The 18,845-nt window shown below is 39.2% G+C and overlaps 1 protein-coding gene across 5 annotated transcripts in view; it reads left to right on the forward strand.

Moving 5' to 3' along the window:
* PDZRN4 (PDZ domain containing ring finger 4) overlaps nucleotides 1-18,845 on the forward strand; it is a 369,908-nt gene that overhangs the window by 198,946 nt on the left and 152,117 nt on the right. The window contains exon 1 of one of the 5 annotated variants that reach the window (XM_065557115.1): nucleotides 4,429-4,761. The exons of the other annotated variants lie outside the window; for them this stretch is intronic. Within the exon in view, the coding sequence (XP_065413187.1) occupies nucleotides 4,693-4,761 (69 nt within the window). The 5' untranslated portion in view covers nucleotides 4,429-4,692. Of the gene's footprint in view, nucleotides 1-4,428; nucleotides 4,762-18,845 lie in introns of those variants that run through there. 5 annotated transcript variants of the gene reach the window in all.

Here is an 18,845-nt window from a genome sequence, read left to right on the forward strand (position 1 = left end):
CTGTAGCAACCATCACCAGGATGACTGATCTTCACTGTTACCATATGCAGAGTTCTCATACAATAATGCAGACCACGCCTCCACAGGCCACAGCCCCATCTTTATCAGTTATGATATGACCCCCAGTTTTACCCACAACAACCCGCATCCACTCCCAACCCATCTGCCTCGGACCTAGTAGAACACATCTATTTCATCCAAGAGGAGATGAAGGGACACCTTAAAAAGGCAAAGGAGGACTACAAAAGGCATGCGGACAAACATAGACAACAGGACCCCACCTGCTCTATAGAACAAAAGATATGGCTTTCAAGAAATATCTCTTGGACCCCGTCCCCTCAAAAAAAACAAAAAAACCCTAGACTATCGGTTTCCTGGCCTGTACTGGTTTTGGCGACAAATCAACCTGGTCACCTTTAAGCTCCAGCTCCCTCGATCCCTTAGAGTCCACCTTGTGTTCCATGTCTCTCTTCTGAAACTATACACTGAGAACCCATTTCCCTGAACACAATCACCACCCCCACCAGTAGAAGTACAGGGACAAGAGAAATACATTGTTCATGAAGCCCTCAATTCTAAGATTGAATGGGCAAATTATGATACCTGATCAATTGGGAAGGTTATAGCTCAGAGGGAAGTACTTGGAAGCCAGAGGGAAGTTTTCATGCTCCCACCCTGGTTCAGGCCTTCCATAGTAGCCACCCTGAGAAACCTGGACCCATGTTTCCGAAAGGACACCCCTAGGGGAGAGGTGATGCCATGACCCATGGGTCTCGAGCCGGGGTCCACATAGTTTATAGGAGCAGCCAAACTCAAACTCAAACTCCCTGTCTGGCAGTCTACTAATGCTTCCTTACCTAGGACTCATAAATCCCAGCCTGTTTGAGATTCCTCCCTTGCAGTCCTATAGGTAGACTCCAAGAGCAGCTGATTGGCCTTCTGGCCCTAATTAAGCCAGCAGCAGGAACAGGAAACTGTCTGAACAACTGGTCTCCACCCTTGTCTGGACTGTGCCTTGTACTTCCTGCAGCTTGATTTCTTGGCATCCTGCCCCAGTGTGACTCCTGGCAACTGATTCATGGGTCTGACCTCCAGTTTGTCTCCTGACTCTGACCTCCTGGTATCCTGATCCAGCTGACTCCTGACTTATGTCTTGTGATTGTAGACTCTGGCTCTGACTACCAGGTCCGGCTGCCCACAACCCATCTGTGACCCACCTCTGAATTTGTGTCAGTGGCTTCACTTACATGAGTTAGGTAGAATTTTGCAGTACATTGTAAAGCTCTTTGCTGTGTGATAACCCATTTAAAGGCCATATGCTTCTATAAGTTAAGTTTGGACATTTTTAGCCTTGAATTTCCTCCCTTGCTGGTGCTTTAAGCCAGACAAACTTTCAAACATGGGTGCCCATAATTGGCACTTACACATCTTATTTAGGGAATTGTGAACCAATTTTAAGTGCCCTAAATTATCCCGTAGGTGCCTAAATATGGTTTTAGGTGCCTAACTTTTTAAGCAATCACATTTGAAAATGTGATGTTTTTAAAATTAAAATGAATACCTTTGCATTTTGGCCCAGGCTTCCTGCATTCTTAGCTCGTCTCTAAACCGTGATGAACCTTTGTAGTCTTTGTGGTGACATTACATTGTGGGTGATGAACAGGGGGAACTCCACAATCAAGAAGATTGTTGAATAATTCAAATGTCTTTGAATTACATATAGAATAAGAATTACTTGATTATATTTTAATATCTCTTCTGTCCTTTTAGCTACAGATTTGATGTGAGAGAGGATTAAAAAGGAAGACAGAGATTACTTTCTTCCTAACATCAAATTCAACTTGACAGAAGTGCATAAAATATTTCAATTTAATCATTAGTTCGATCAAGTTTTGCCTCAAATTTCACATTCTGATGCACCAAGGTTAGTAAAACCAAAATAGCATATTTTTGATGGAATTCAGGGACCTAAAATATTCCTTTCTTTCTAAAATAAATCTCTTCAGCCCTGCAGACTGTACCCATTAGATGGATATAGAAGCAGAAAGTAGAACCTTTCCTGTATGTGTGGGCAAAGGGCAGGCACTTGATAAATGAGTGGAGAAGCCTGTGTCGGTTTCTGAGAAGGAAACAAAAGAATCGGAGAACTAGTAATGAAAAAAGGGACAGCCATGGGAAACTGCTGGAAGATTGACTGCAGTTTTCCATTGCTTATTTTATCTGGTATTTTATTTTTTGTTTCTGGCAACTACAAAAAAGAAATCCTATAGCAGTATGTTAAAACAACAATAGTATTTGCAAGGGATTAAAAAAAATAAACCAGGGTAAATCATGGCTTCTTTTATCATCGTATTACTGTTTAGTTTTCAGACCCTGTATGTGTCACAGGAAGAAGTTATGGTGGCTGAAGAAGAAGAAAACACTTTCATCGAAAGATAGCATGGTTGTCCTTGAATGACTATTATCTAATTCCTTGATCTGACTTTCTTAAGTTCAGAATTTACACTTCTGACAATTCTTCTACAGCTCTGCAATGTAGAAACCTTCAAAGCCGTAGTGATGTTTGCTTCATGTATATGAACCTCTCAGCACAAAAAGCATTCCATGGGTGTCAGTAGAGATGGGGAGAAGCTGATGCTTGCTAACAAAGAGGAAGCCATCCCTGAACCCCTGGAATTTTAGGAAAGTTCACCTCCAAACTTGACAGCTTGGTCCAACCTCTGCTTGAAAATAGATATGGCAGCCGTGTTGCATGGCAATGTATGTAGCTAGTGTAGGAAGTATCTGCTCCACAAATGGTGACGGTTTGCTCTCTCCCGGCACTATCCCTTTATTTTTAAAAGTTAAATATAATCAAGATGTAGTATCAACTCACCTATAATTCACATAGAGGTTCTAGCAAACTTTTCAGTGTTCACAATAATGATGCTGTTTTCATGTTGGTCTCTCTGCTTGGCTTTCATCCAGCCTGTTAGGTAAAATTAAGGCCCAGAAAATCGGATTATTACATCCCAAGGGGAAGGACTGATAAGCAGCAGATGATTGTTGATCTACTTACTACTCTGCGTTGGTGGTGTTTGAGGTGCTGCTAGATGCAAAGCCAATTTGTTAACAATTAGTACTCATTAGAATCATTTCCTGTTATTGATTTTAAATATTTGACAAAGCACTTTTAGGAAACTGTACCCAAAAAAAGTACCTTTACATCAGTGATTAGCAATTAAAAATCTTCAGGCCCAATGTCAATCTTAACTAAACTGGTTTCATTGGTTTCAGAGTAATTATTTTTGCTTTGGAGTCCACCTGCTATCCTGTCCAGTTTAAAGATGCTTTGGAAAAAGGACATAATTCTTAATTAGTGGAGGTTCTAGATGAGGCAGAGTAGAAATAAAATAAATCTTGGTTATTTCGTTTTATTTTTTTAAGGAGTCTGAGTTTGCTACAGTCAGGATTTCTATCTTTAAGAAACTTACTGATTACATGCTGTAAAATATAGGAATTATTGAGCACAAGGAACTAAATATGTGACTTCCATTGCCTTTAGCATTTAACTTGTAGGTTTAATTTTAAATGGATCCTTGCCTTTATCTACTCACTGAGAATTATAGAGCTATTAAAATCTAATTTGCAAACAGTAAAATTAACATGATCGCATGATGTAATAGAAGCTTTTGAATTTTTAAAAGTCCAAAAGGATATATCTATTCATTTTCCTAAAAAATTGGTGTTGATAAGGTTTACTATAATTACTATTTAACCATGTCTGTACATGGTAAGTGTACAAAGTGTGACTATAAAGTTCATGTGACTACTCTGTGTGTACATATATACACCATGTGTATAATCATATATACATAGTATCTACACACATTATGTAATCACACCACACATTATAGACTTGCAGTTATGGTATCCTTTCTTCTTGTCTTAATGCTGGCATTTCAGTTAGATTTGGCGATGTCAAAAGTGAATGAAGTTATACAGCCATATGGGTTTGTTTTCTCTCCTTCCTTTTTTGCTTTAGATATTCAACAACATACATTATCACAATCACTTTTTAAAATGCATAGCAAATATTTTAAAAATAAATTTAGTCATTCCTGTTGCGCAAGGTGGATACCTAAGGTAGGAATTGACTTTGTGCCTCAGAAATTCTTACTCATGAATTAGTCTCATGATCACTGACAAAATTAAAGGGCAAGTGTGTATTGCTCTTTCTTAATCTCTCTAACCTTAATAAACAGAGATAGTATTGACACAAGTGAATTTTGTTTAACCACACTACATTTGCTTCTTAATTAGTGAATATTCATCTGTCATCAACAGCAGCTATGACATCCCTCCCTGCTAACACGTTCTGTCATAAATAATCAATGAGTATCTATTAATATTCATGAGTTAGAATCTGTGTAGTCATGTGCACTGATGCAGAGACAGGGGGAGTGTTGCCATGAACTGAGTCGAAACTCTGTGTGTATACGTGAGTGTAAGATACTTAGGGAAAGGGAAGAAGAGCATGCTGCTACACACTACCCTGGCTTGTGCTTCCAGCTAACAGTGGTGTGTCTGTGTTTCTGTGCTGGAGTGACTGATGAAAAACAGTAGTCAAGTCTGGAGGGTGATTCCCTGTCAGTGCATTTGCCTTTCAGTTCTGGGGAAATTAGAAGCTTTGCTCTTGCTTTGCTTATTAGAATGGGCTGCAATCTGTGCACTTTTCAGAAGAGAGAGGAACACTACAAACTGCTCTATGAAGTTTCACAGGTGAGTGCAGAGGATATTGCCAGTGACTCCAGAGTAAGAAATTGTGCTCCTTTAAAGATAGTAAGTAAAAAGAGGGTTTTTTTTTCCCCTGTGAAAATTGTTATTGAAGTTGTTCTTTTTTATTTTTGGGTGACTGTTGTTTTTTTGCTTCTTTGCCACTCCCCCTTCAGATGACTTCCTGTGGGATTCTTTTAACATTTTTGTGCCTCTTCTGCCAAGATGTCAGTCATATAACAGCAGTCTCATTTAATCATATTTGTAACGTTTTAAGGAAGCCCTTTGCTTTGGTAATAGGATTGTGATTTCAGATCAGTGTTACACTGGTGCCTCTGCAAATGCTGGGATTTAGTAGGTCCATGAGCTCAGGTATTTCTAACTTATGGAAGAAAGTTTTATGGCATGTCTGGGCTGGCCAAAAAGTGTGTTTGATTTTCTGAATAATTTAAAATATTGATCTGGTTTAAAATAAAACCAGAATAGTTCATTTGTGTTTTCTGAAGTGGAATAGTTTCAAGGAATGATGTTTATCTCAGCTCTTGTTTATACATTCTTTGTGTTATTTCTCTTTACCACTAGGCAGAGATCTTAATACCTTGTAGTTATCTGTGTCTGTCCCAGCAGCAGGAATATTAGCGTAGCAGTGTGCTGCTAACATGTTTCCAGCTTGTTCAAAGGAAGGGGAAAAAGAAGAAATTAGCACTTAACATACTCTCTCATAATTTTGTACAAATACTGTTGAGTCAGTATTTGATTTGAGAATTTTTGTTTGTTTGCTTTTGGAATTGCAAAATCTGGCAAATTAAAGTTTAGTGCCTTTTAGCATTTGTTCTCTCTCTTTCTATAATTTGTCCAAGCTCTGTCTGACACATGGCTGTTGACAGAGGCTGAACACGTACAGTTTTTGACTGCAATGCTGATGACAGGCAATATTGAGGAGAAAACAGCTTAGAATGTTGGTGGTCTATTGGCACAGCAGTAGCTAAGTGTCCCTTGCCTACTGCTTCCCTCAGAGTTTTTCTTGACGTGATTCATTTCACAGTGGGCTAATTACAAAGTAGATTCTCTACACATGAAACAGCCTCCTCAGTTGCAGTGGTAATGCACATTTTCATGGTAATGTGATCAGAGCCTCATTAGCCAGTTTCCAAAATGATCCTCTGCATTAATTAAATATAAAAATGACTCTTTTTATCACCATAGAGAGGAAAGAGAAGATTAACATTGTTAATTACTATTGACGGCAATACCTCTGCTTCATTTTTTACCACAAACTAGCAACCATATTCAATCCTAAAATAATGTCCATTTGCAGATAACCTGTCAGCAGCTTTGACTCATGAAGATGGTCTCTAGGTGGAACACTTTCCTTTAGTTCAATAGTTAATCATAATTTCATCATTATGTTTTCCTTACAGCTACAGTACAGGGAAAAGCAACATTTTTCCCATACTCTCCACAGCTCTGAATTGCCAAACTGATCTGAAAGTGTAAGATAGAGAATGCAGGAGGTCTCATCCTGCTTTACAGTGCTGAGGAATAAGGAATTCAGATTATGCTTAAAAGAGATCAGAGCTTTCTTAAATGATGACTGTAGGTATATAAGGAAGAAGGCTACATCTATTTTAGAGCTAGTGCATTTTCAAAATCTTTCTTGCAATGACGTTCAGCAGTAGTAAATACTAACACAATCTTAAACAAGACAAAGTGGCTGGGTTTTGTTAAGGGATTCGAGAGGAATCCTTCCCTTTATTTATGTAGTATCTATTCTGCAGTTGAGTTGCAGTGTTTGTGGTCATCAGTGACAGAGGTGGGAAAAGAACTAAGGCTTTTACTTTTACTCTGGTATTTGCCAGATAAGATGGAATACCTAGAAGAGTTTGAGTGAGTTTTTGATGGGAGTAATGAGCAGTCAGTCCCCAGCTTTGCATCCTGTATTGTTGGGAAAATATCACTGCTAAGGTATTGAAGGAGAGCAGTAAGTGTCTTATGACACCATGCCTCATTCTGTATGGATTTGCAAACTGGTTTCTACCTTTGATCCAGTATTTATGCAGTTTGGTGCCCACATGGCAGTGGGCGTTTTTGCCCAGATGTTCCAGTTAGGGAACTGCTAGCAACAGCTACCATAACATCCTGTTTACAGTACTGACTTAAAACTAGATGCTGGAGTAATTGATCTATTAAAACAAGCCTACACAGACATTAATACTAGACTTGCAAAATCCTTTTTAATTGTACAATCTTGTAATTCCTAGACCTGGTCTCTTCATCTACACAATTGTGGAAGAGCTTGGACCAAGCCCTTAGTCTGTCAGGGACATGAATTGACTGAGGATGAACAGTGTCTCACTGACATATGTGGATCAGCTTGGTCAATTTATATTCTTATAAGGAAAGCAATCCTACTATTGTACCTCACCTTTCAGATGCTGGACTACCTGATAACGTGGGTTGTGTGTGCACTACCATATTTATAGGTACAGTAAACAAAGAAAAGTATGTTTGCTGAGGAAATCCATGCAAACACAATGAGGCATGTTATTTTGCTGCTGTCTGTAGTGAGGTCAAATTTAGCTCTGGAGAGATTAGTGTAGCAGGGCTGTTGGGAAATGAAGACATCATTAGAATATTTGTATTTTTTTCCATTTTCCAGACTGGTTCAGTTTCACAATGAGATAGTTGGTCTCAGGATGAGGATACTCAATCAGAGTGCGGCATTTATTTATGCAAGAACATTTTATTTTGGTAACTGCACCTTACACATGTAGATCAGGATTAAAAACAAAAAGTCAAACACAGAATTTCCAAGAATTAATATGCAAGATATGACTGAGTGCTGGAGAAGCACTCTTATGACTTTAAGTGCCTCTTCACCTACCCTCAGGGTGTCAGAACTCCTCAGACTTGCTTTGCTCTCTCACTTTAAGAACCCATCAAACATAAAATTATAAATCTGAGTCCTCCTCTGCACAACCATACAAGTATAGAAATCGAAGTACTATGGTAATTTCAAATTTACAATCCTTCACATTAATACTTCAATTAGTGTTTCACATCTTCAGTGCATTATACAAACAGTATTGAGCTAATTAAATATATACTTACACTTCCCGAGCCAAGGAATTACAGAAAAGAACTCTACATTGGTTAGGCGATATAAGTCAGAGTGAGTGATTGTGAGCAATTATCAGCCCTAAGGGTGCTGATGAGGATACCTCCAGAATAATATAGGGGCAGAGTGGGGTATGCCGGGGCGAGAGGGGTTGGAACAGGAGTACATAGAGCTCTATGATCCTCGGTCAGCGTGTTGATCTCTATGGCTGCTTCAAGGACCATATCCAGGGCTCATTGAAATCAATACTTGTATTAAAAATAACACCTAGATCTTCAAACAAGATCATTGTACTGGACTCTGTAACCACATAAGAGGCAGTCCCTGCCTTGAAGAGCTTACAACCTAAATGTAAAAGACAAAAAGGATGAGGGGGGAAACGGAGGCATAAAAGAGGTGGAATGACCTACCGAAAGCCACACAGAAAGTCAGTGGGAGAAGGCTTACTGAGTTCCAGTCCAGTACCCCATTCACTAGACCAGTGGTTTTCAAACTTTTTTTCTGGCGACCCAGTTGAAGAAAATTGTTGATGCCTGCAAGCCAACGGAGCTGAGGATGAGGGGCTTGGGGTGTGGGAGGGGCTCATGGCTGGGGCAGAGGGTTGGGGTGCGGGGGGTGAGGGCTTCGGGGTGGGGCCGGGAATGAGGGGTTCAGGGTGTGGGTGGGGGCTTTGGGCTGGAGCAGGAGGTTGGGGTGCGGGAGGGGGTCAGGGCTCTGGGCTGGGGGTGCAGGCTCTGGGGTGTGGCCAGGGATGGAGGGGTTTGGGATGCAGGAAGGTGCTCCAGGTTTGGGGGGGCTCAGGGCTAGGGCAGGGGATTGGGGCATAGGGTTGGGGCATGGGCTTACCTTGGGCAGCTCCTGGTCAGTGGCGCAGTGGGGTGCTAAGGGAGGTTTCCTGCCTGTCCTGGCACTGCAGACCGCACTGCACCCCGGAAGCGACCAGCAGAAGGTCTGGTTCTGTGTGGCTCTTGCCCGCAGGTACCGCCACCTCCAGCTCCTATTGGCCAGGAACCAGCCAATGGGAGTGTGGAGCCGGTGCTCGGGGCATGGGCAGTGCGCAGAGCCCCATAGCCTCTCCACCTAGGAGCCAGACCTGCTGCTGCCCGCTTACATGGTGTAGCGTGGTGTCGGAAAAGGTAGCCTGCCTTAGATGGGCAGCACCACCGATGCGACTTTTAAAGGCTCAGTCGGTGGTGCTGACCAGAGCCGCTGTGACCCACTGCCTCATATTCCGCGACCAGACCCACAGTTTGAAAACCAGTGCACTAGACCATGCCGCTTCTCACAAGACCCTAATTAATGCCAAGGTTTGGTTGAAGGTGGCCCAGAGCTGTTGATGATCTGGCTCTTAATATTTATAGTATGGTGGTATCTGAAAGCACCAACCAGCATGGAAGTCCCCATTGTACTGGGTGCTGTGTAGCATAGGAACATATTGGCTCAGCCCCTAAGAGCTTACAACAAAAGATTGTATTGCGGCCAGGAACTGTCTGGGTCACTTAGCTGTTCATGTCAAGATTTCAAATGCTTAAGGGTGTAAAAAGTTTGTAAGGAAATAATAAGCATGTTTTAAGGTGCTCACTGGAGTCTGTTGAAACTCAGTATCCGTCTCAACTATTTTAACCTATTTGTGTGGACTCTGAGCATCTGACAATGATACTATTTTGAATATGCATTTTGTAGAGCATTTATATACAGGCATTTTCTGCCTGCTTCTCTGCTTCTATGTCTCTCTGTTAAATTTTAAACTTTGAGAATGTTGCAGAGACATTCCAGGCACAAAGGAGGTTTCTGACTATTATTGGGTAGGGGTCATCTGCCTGTCTCCCTTATTTCACATTTGTATAATTTCCCTTATTATCTTTACTTTATGGAGCTGTATAAAACATTGGCATGTTTTTGTATTTCATTTTAAAAGTCTCAAAATAATTAGCATTTAGTTATCATTTGTGTCTGTATTTTTTATAAAAGAATTGTTTATGTGACAGATTCTCTCATTATTACTTTTAACAAGTGTTTATTTACATCTTTATGTGTCACTCACATGGTAACAAAACGGTCATAGTAGAAATACAAATAAGTGACACACATAAGGAACACTAATGGCAATGGAGGCTGCTCCAGATGAGAATAGTGCACCAATAAGGGGATGATTGTGAAGGACAGAGGGGCAACCAGTGCTATGCAAATAAAGGAATGGAGAAAGGGATAGACAGATGAGCTCTGTGAAGAAGATTGGAGTTAGGCCAGGTGGGGTTTCGAAAATAAGGAGTGTTTTGAACTGGACCCTATGACTAGGGCCCTACCAAATTCATGGCCATGAAAGACACATCATGGACCGTGAAATCTGGTCTCCCCCCCATGAAATCTGGTCTTTTGTGTGCTTTTACTTTATACTATTCAGATTTCACAGGGGAGACCAGTGTTTCTCAAATTGGGGGTCCTAATCCAAAAGGGAGCTGCAGGGGAGTTGCAAGGGTATTTTGGGGAGTCACAGTATTGCCACCCTTACTTCTGCACTGCCTTCAGAGTTCGGTGGCCAGAGAGTGGCGGCTGCTGGCCAAGCGCTGAGCTCTGTAGGCAGCAGCGCAGAAGTACGAGTGGCAATACCATACCATACCATGCCATCCTTACTTCCGCGCTGCTGCTGGCAGTGGCTCTGCCTTCAGAGCTGGGCTCCCGGTCAGCAGCCGCCGCTCTCCAGTTGCCCAGCTCTGACGACAGTGCTGGCACCAGCAGCAATACAGAAGTAAGGGTAGCAGTACAGCAACCGCCCCTACAATAATCTTGCGACACCCCCCCCCAACTTCTTTTTGGGTCAGGACCCCTACAATTACAACACCGTGACATTGCAGATTTAAATAGCTGAAATCATAAAATTTACAATTTTTAAAATCCTATGACCATGAAATTGACCAAAATGGACTGTGAATTTGGTAAGGCCCTACCTATGAGTAATAGGGAAGTGGTTGCAATGTTGGAGGGGGTGATGTGGATGGTTACACATTTACATTTTATATTTGATTTTAGATAGAGGGTAGTAGAGTCAGCTTGTAAACATTTAAGTCCTCTGAACCCTGATTATCCAAAGTTTGCTTCTAGCCTCAGTTTCCAAAATTAGTTAGAACTTTCACTTTCATTCATCCAAAATTCAGATTTTTATGTAACTTTCAATATCCCTTGAGATATTTGAAAGATTGGATTGTACTTTTACATCCATTCGAATACTAGGGTGTTCAATAGAGAGGGGCCCCAGGCAGCTTGCAACATAGAGTGGGTTTCCAGTGCATAAGCTCTTCTGGGATGTTGTGATGATGTGAAATGAGTGCAGGGCGGGCATCATCTTGATTTTACAATATGAAATCTGCTAATTCTGGCCTAAGAAAAGTTGGGGTTTGTTTAGAGAATAAAACAGGGCCAGGGTTTTTCCTTCCTGAGCCATTCCCCCTATCCATTATACTTGGACATCTTCTGGTCAGACCAATTTCTTTGGTATTCATGCCACCTGAAAACACATGAGGAGTTTGCCAGGGTGGATTTGATTTAAATCAAAGCGGTTTAAATCATGATTTAAATCATTAGTCAGGAAGACTCGATTTAATCATGGATTTCTACATAAAAGTGCATTCTTGTTGGTTGTTATAACCTTAATACATATTCTTCACAACTCAGAGATAGATGTAGGTTTCATTTTTAGAAGATACACACTATACATTTTTAAAGTAATTTATTCTGAAAACTTTTCAGATTAGTTTTAAGCTATATCAGAAAATGAATGATTGTTTGGTTATTTCATTTACCAAAGGTAATTGAAGCAGGTATTCATGAAGACACTGGGAGGTGAACTATCTCCAATTCAACGGGTTAATCATTAATATTTGGAGGATTTTCTTGCCATGTTGTATTAGGAGGAGAACATCACCAGACAGACATTTAAATTGTTTTATTTAACTAAAACAACAATGTTATGTATTCTGGATTTTTTTCTTCAACAGCAAACATATAATATTTTAACAAATATTTTAACAAAACAAGCATATGAATTTTTGAATTTTGCTTTTACTGCTACTTCTTGTAAGTATTCTGCTGTGTGTGCATTTCCTGATGTATCAATTGTTTCTGTAAGGAAGACATTCCCTTCTTTTTGTTGTCACACAAGTACATACAACAGGATCATTGTGGACATTGCTTCACCCATCAAGACTCAGGTTAACAATTCCACTCTCTAGATCTTTTGCACACTGCTCAGTTTCTCTTTCATACACTTTATCCAGCAATTTGCCTGCAACATCTGCTCTGTTGGGTGGACTGTATCCTGGTCTTAATGACTGAAGCATGTTAATGAAGTGTGGGTTCTCAATCATACAGAAAGGAGAGTTTGTTGCAGAAACAAACTGAGCAATTTTTTCATCAATTACCTCTTTTTGTAATCTGCTGGTTCTTATCACAAATTTATCTATGGTTGTTTCTGGATGGTGGAGATTTTTTTTCTTTTTGCTATAGGTGATATACTGTGGCTATGTGACATACATGATGTGACTGAAACACTATCATTGGCAGGTAACTCTGAAACTATAGAAAATGATGGTGATCTTGAAGCTGGATTGTCTTCAGAATCCTGTATGTTGAGGATGGATTCTCCTAAACAAAATAAGTCAGTGCAGTTATTTAATTATTATTACCATATTGCTCATTTAGTATTGCATTCACTGACACTCAGTATTACTTTAAAGGTGAAATTGCAAAAGGAAGATCTGCCTATTTCAGCTATTTATTTTTTATCCCAACTGCATCTAAAATGATATAGATTCATAGATTCTAGGACTGGAAGGGACCTCGAGAGGTCATCGAGTCCAGTCCCCTGCCCTCATGGCAGGACCAAATACTGTCTAGACCATCCCTGATAGACATTTATCTAACCTACTCTTAAATATCTCCAGAGATGGAGATTCCACAACCTCCCTAGGCAATTTATTCCAGTGTTTAACCATCCTGACAATTAGAAACTTTTTCCTAATGTCCAACCTAGACCTCCCTTGCTGCAGTTTAAACCCATTGCTTCTTGTTCTATCCTTTAGAGGCTAAGGTGAACAAGTTTTCTCCCTCCTCCTTATGACACCCTTTTAGATACCTGAAAACTGCTATCATGTCCCCTCTCAGTCTTCTCTTTTCCAAACTAAACAAACCCAATTCTTTCAGCCTTCCTTCATAGGTCATGTTCTCAAGACCTTTAATCATTCTTGTTGCTCTTTTCTGGACCCTTTCCAATTTCTCCACATCTTTCTTGAAATGCAGTGCCCAGAACTGGACACAATACTCCAGCTGAGGCCTAACCAGAGCAGTACCATAGAGTAACAACTATATTTTTTGCTCAATCATGAGACTTCAAGAATAGTCCAGAAGGAAGACAGTCCTTAAGAAAGAAATATGAAATAAAAAAGTGTACCAACCTGAAGATTCTGCATGTTCAGACATGTTCCTTTCATCATCTTCAACGCAGCTTCCTCCTGAGGAGGAACACTTCTCATAATGTTGCTTCATTCGGGCAACCAGGCCTCGCATTTCTTTTTTGCACTGTTTGCATTTTGTACGCATGCCTGTCTTACCCACAGGTAGAGGAACTTCATTAAAATATTCCCAAAGTGGGTCTCTTTTATGGCCTGCTGCCATTTTAGGTTTTCCCTTCTAGTGAGAGAATGGTATAGTAGATCTCAAATAATGAAGGCTACACTCAGAAAGACCTCAAGACTTCTGGAATACGCTGCTCAAACAGTTGCACTTTTGTTTCTACTGCCTATCTCTCCCTTCTCACATTTATGTCCAGACTTCTTCTCCTTGTCCAGATCTATTCTGCCCCCAACAATCTTCTATTCATTGAACTTTTTGAAACTTTGCACTTTTAGAGAGAGGTAAGTGATTGACTCTGTGTACACAAATTTGCAGAGGGACAATAGGGTTGAGGTCTGTTATTTCTCGCCTTTACATATTTATTTTAAAAACATTTTTGCTGTTAACAAACATGTTATCTCTGGAGATACAAATCCACAGTTTGAGAACTGCAAAACAAACTATCTTTCATGGTGTCTTCTAGACTGAGCACTGAGTCCCATTGGGTAGATAGAAAGTTTAACCTAAATGATCTATACAGAAGCCCCTGGGGCCCCATAAAGATTGGGTCCCTAATCCATGAACTATTGGAACTCATTTACAAAACTTTCTTAAACATTCCATGAATATATTGTCTCATACTATAGAATTAGAATTTATAATCCCTATTCCATGATGAGAGATCTTTGAGCTATAATGTATCTTTGGATAGGTTTTTCCTCAAAAAGCATTTTATCAAAAAAATCTGATTTAAATAAAAATAAATCCATTTTTTTTAAAGTCATTGACTTTTATCCATCCTGGAGTTTGCCATTCAGATCTCCAGCCTGCTTGTAAGTACCTCCTCTGTTTCTTCTCCATTGCCACTCTTTGGTAATTCTAATGCAGGGCCAGGACCCTCTTTCTAAATACTTTGAAAGTACCATCTACTCAACATTATCAACACTTGGTGTCCTCCTGCTAGCTCAGAGTTCCCAAATAGTTTGAGGATAATATTCCCTGCTGGATATTTATTTGTCAGCTCCTATCTAACTTTCTTAGATTTTTATGATTTAAAAAGAATGTTGTAATAGCCAATTTTTACTATGAGGGAGTGTGAAAGAAGAGAATTTTAGGCTAGACTGTTTGAGAATCAGGAGGATTGTCATGACTAATAGTGCATTATTAGAACAAATACATATAATAATACCAGATGGTCATATTGCATTTGTTGGTTTTTGCCTGCTATTTGCTCTGTTGTTTTTAGTATTCAGTTAGAAAGAAAATGATTGTGAAATGATTGTGAAACTGCTGACTGCAAATCAGTTTAACTAAGAATTTCCCCTGGATGCTTAACTTTTTTGAATAAGAGTTCAACAAACAAATTTGTAGGAGTTCTATTTCCTGTCACTTAAATTGAACAAAGCTAGAACTCAGCTTTGAATAATTCTCTTTGCAGCAGCACTGCCTCTCAACAGTGTAGCAGCATATTTACCGTAAAAAATATGATCATAGAAAGCCTATTACACATTTCTAGCTATATCTGAGGAAGTTGCTTGCTTAGAATTTACTTAAAAGGGCTTGATCAAACTAAGTAGGCTTTAAAAACTGACTTGCCATAAAAGTTGTTTTTTCTTGTAGGTAGGGGGAGTCAGTTCTAGGGATTAGAGCACAGAACCTATATTCTGTCTTTCCTACTTGCCACTTGGTTGATGTCTGTCTGTGTACTTATGAAATCCCCATCACCATAACATCTGGGTGCCTTTGGTAAGTCATTTAAACTCTCAAGGTGAATTCCTATCCCGATTGAAGCCAATTTGGCGTTTTGACACTGACTTAAATGGGGCCAGGATTTCATCTCTTGTTTGCAAAATGGATATGCCTACTGTCCCTATATCAAGAGGAAAGATAAAGGAAAAAGAATCATGAGATAAGAAACCAGACAATGGCATGTGAGATAAGAATTCAGTGCATGAGGAGAATAGTGGCAACTATCAAGGAACATTCAGCATATATTAGTGATCTGTAGGGATACAGAAGACTATTAAATAATATTAAAAGAGAACTAGTTCAGGTAGTAGGTAGCATAATTTTCTCTCTAATATTGCATTTTCTTGCTTAATCTAATTTAGCGGTGAGGCATGAGGGTCCTTCTGAGGATGTTTATTTCTTTTAAAAAAGGGCTGGTCTTGTAAAGGCTGATTTCCTGAACTAATTTAATATGTGATAATCTTCAGGCAAACCTCAGACCTAAGTGGAGACGTTACATCATATGAACCTTATGTGTTAGCAATGTGAGTGAAGGTTGATAACTTCAGCATCTGCAGAGGTCATAGTTTTGGCAGAGCAGAGTCTTGTAGGAGTCCAAAATTACCTATTGAGAATTTTGTTTTGTAGAGGGAGGTGATGAAAATGTCATCTGAACATTCTGCCAAATATTGTTCCAGAGCTCTTTAGATAAAATGAGCTTAAGCTGTGAATCCCATTTCTCTCTGGAGAGGTTAGAGTATCATAGAGGGACTTAAACAATCAATAGCAAAGACCTGTACAATGTGGTCTGGAGCTAAGAGTAGTAAACAATCCTTCTACCTCATGGGATTTTGAGAGACTTCATTAAGGGTTGCGTAAAAAGTTCTTTGAGATCCTCAGCAGCAAGGCACTATGTAAGTGTTATCATAGCTATTCAGTTCAAAATTCCAAGTTTTTTCTGTTTCAAACAAAAGCTGGAAGATTGAAATCAGAGGAAATTTTGTGTCAGGACTGAGGGCCAAATATGATCCTCAGTTGGTGACACTCTTAGGTAAAGAGACACTCTTAGGTAGAAAGACAATATTTTTAAAAAATAAATGGACTCCCCCATATATAAACGCCATCACCGACTATAAAACCGGAAATAATTTTTTTAATCTTACATACATTTCACTATTTATAGATTTCTCTGAGCTTGGACAATGAAAATAGACTACTCACTTTTTCTTTTGTTTATAATAAGCTTCTAATCAATGTTACTTCCAAGGGAAGACTTTGGCCTTTTGTTTACATGTATAGAGAGGGTACTACATAAACAGCTGTCAGACGCTATATGCTGTAGATAAGCTGCAGTGGTTAACAAGGAGACTATTCCAAGTGCTTTATGTTGTCAGCGGAGCCTAGAGATTGTGGTAGAGTGATTCCATGTAAGTCATTACTGCCCATTTGTTATACAAGTATTTTGTATCTTGTCCAGCACTGTCTTTAAGTTTCACAATATTGGTGTGGGCAGACGGTGAAGTGTTGTGTCAACCTGTCTAGAGTTTAAAGTGGCCTTCATGGCCTTTTATTGTTACATTCCTGTGAAGTTAGTAAACTCTACAAATCCTTCTTCTCTCAGGTGGAAAAAATAAAAAATTAATTCCCTCAGAGTAGAAGATTACCTGATTCTTGGCAGAAGCCAACCCCAATAATCGACAAGCTAAGCAAAGAAAACATTCATGCTCCGTTTCTATGTGGTTTGATTGTTTCCAGTAGCTTCCTTCTATCTTTATTCCCTGGAGGATTTTTGCCACGATGTCCGATGTCAGCGCAGCAGAGCAAGTTCTCTCTCATCCTAGGAAAGAGTTTTAATCCTCCAAACTGCCAAGTCCTATCCAGAATACATACATTCCGTCACAATTTGAATTGCACAGAATTTAACCAAAGAATGCTGTGATACAATTAGCCCATTATTTTTCTTTATTTGTTATTCATATACTTGTTTGTTTGAAACATATTCCACTTTTCTCCTTTGCTAAGCTGCTGCATATTTTTCTGTTCTGATATTGTGGGAAGGCCTATCTGAAAATATGAGACTTAACATCATGTTCTGAACTCATCAAGTCTTTGGCTCATTCTGATGTCTTGAAGTGGTGAGTTCTGTCACAGGTTTAGGACCTTCTGCACTCTTTCTCAGGTTCCTAAAAGTTTCAAATGGACCATGGCAGCTTCCATATTCCTGGTATGTGCAGCTGTATTGGTGTGACAATCATGGTATGACAGTCTCTACAATCACAAGAGGATCTTTTAGATTAGGACCAAATGTCTGAATTATATAGCCTTGCTTCCTGAGTATCCCCAAGTGCCGGTAGAGTGATTCTTGTATCTGTGTTTCATGATTTTATTGCACCTCTCACAGTATTCTGAGTTTATTCCTCCTGGAGTCATTATTTTGGGAGAACATCAGTTTTCATTAAAATTCAAAACATTTTTTCCATATTTCATGGACAAGAAAAGATAGAAGAAAAATTTAAATGTATATTAAATTCATATATAATGTTTGTAATATTCTGGAATACACTCAGTGCTCCTAAATATGGTGAGAGAGAAGCACATCTCTTCAACTGCAATGCTTGATGCATTTATTATGCGTATTATCACATTATTCAAAGCCAGCAGAAAGATACACACTTGTGTGTTTGGGTAATCCTAAAGAATGGAAATAGAAGTTGTGACTAGAATTCGTCAGAAAACTTTGATGGAGCCATTTTCCACTGGAGAATGCAGTTCCATCAAAATCAAAACACTTTGCTAAATCATGTCAACTTTATTGAAATTTTGTTTAGGAGGAAAAACAGAGGGAAAGGTCTGACAATATTGAAACATTTTTCATTTTGAAATGCTTTTTCATTTTAAATTGTTTTTATTTTGTATTGTATTATATGATTAGAGTATTTTTAAGTGAGCACCAAAACAAAACAGTTTGGTAGAAACAAAATATTTTGATTGAGCTGAAACAAAATTTTAAGATGAATTTTCCTTACTGAGAATTTCAAAATTTTCAGAATTTCTTTCAGTTCAGAATGAAGTCAAATTGTGATATCTCAAAACCTTTTGTAAAGTGGAATTTCTGTCCTCCACACTGCTCTATTTGTGATTGGTCTGACTTACTGCTTGTACAGAGCAATGGTAAAACTATTATTGCTACAAAACTTCATTTCTTGTGGAGATTTTTATGTGGAGACTAGAATTCTCTTCTCACATAATGTGAGGGGGAAGGACAGAATATACGGTATGATAAAAAGTATGTGTGTATGTAAATATATACAGCTGTATCCTTCCAACAAAGTATTAATAAAAAAGAAACAAAAACAAAAACCTTATCCAAAACAATACCACAGATATAGGCAGGCATATCTAGAAGAGGACAGAGTTCCTGAGTTATGGGACATTGATGGAGAAATCCTATCCCTTGCAATTCGATAACTTTGCCTCATAAAATAAATGAAGATACATAATCATATAGTTGTGAAGTAACTACAAGCTGGGTGGACTCTGCTATGTGTGGACTGATGTACCCATGTAAGCATAGGATCTGTTCATGCCAAACAACTTGTGGGACTGGGGCCTTAGTTATCTTAACATTGATCATCTA

This window comes from Chrysemys picta, chromosome 1 (genome assembly GCF_011386835.1).
Source record: "Chrysemys picta bellii isolate R12L10 chromosome 1, ASM1138683v2, whole genome shotgun sequence".
Classification (NCBI taxonomy): Eukaryota; Metazoa; Chordata; order Testudines; family Emydidae; genus Chrysemys; species Chrysemys picta.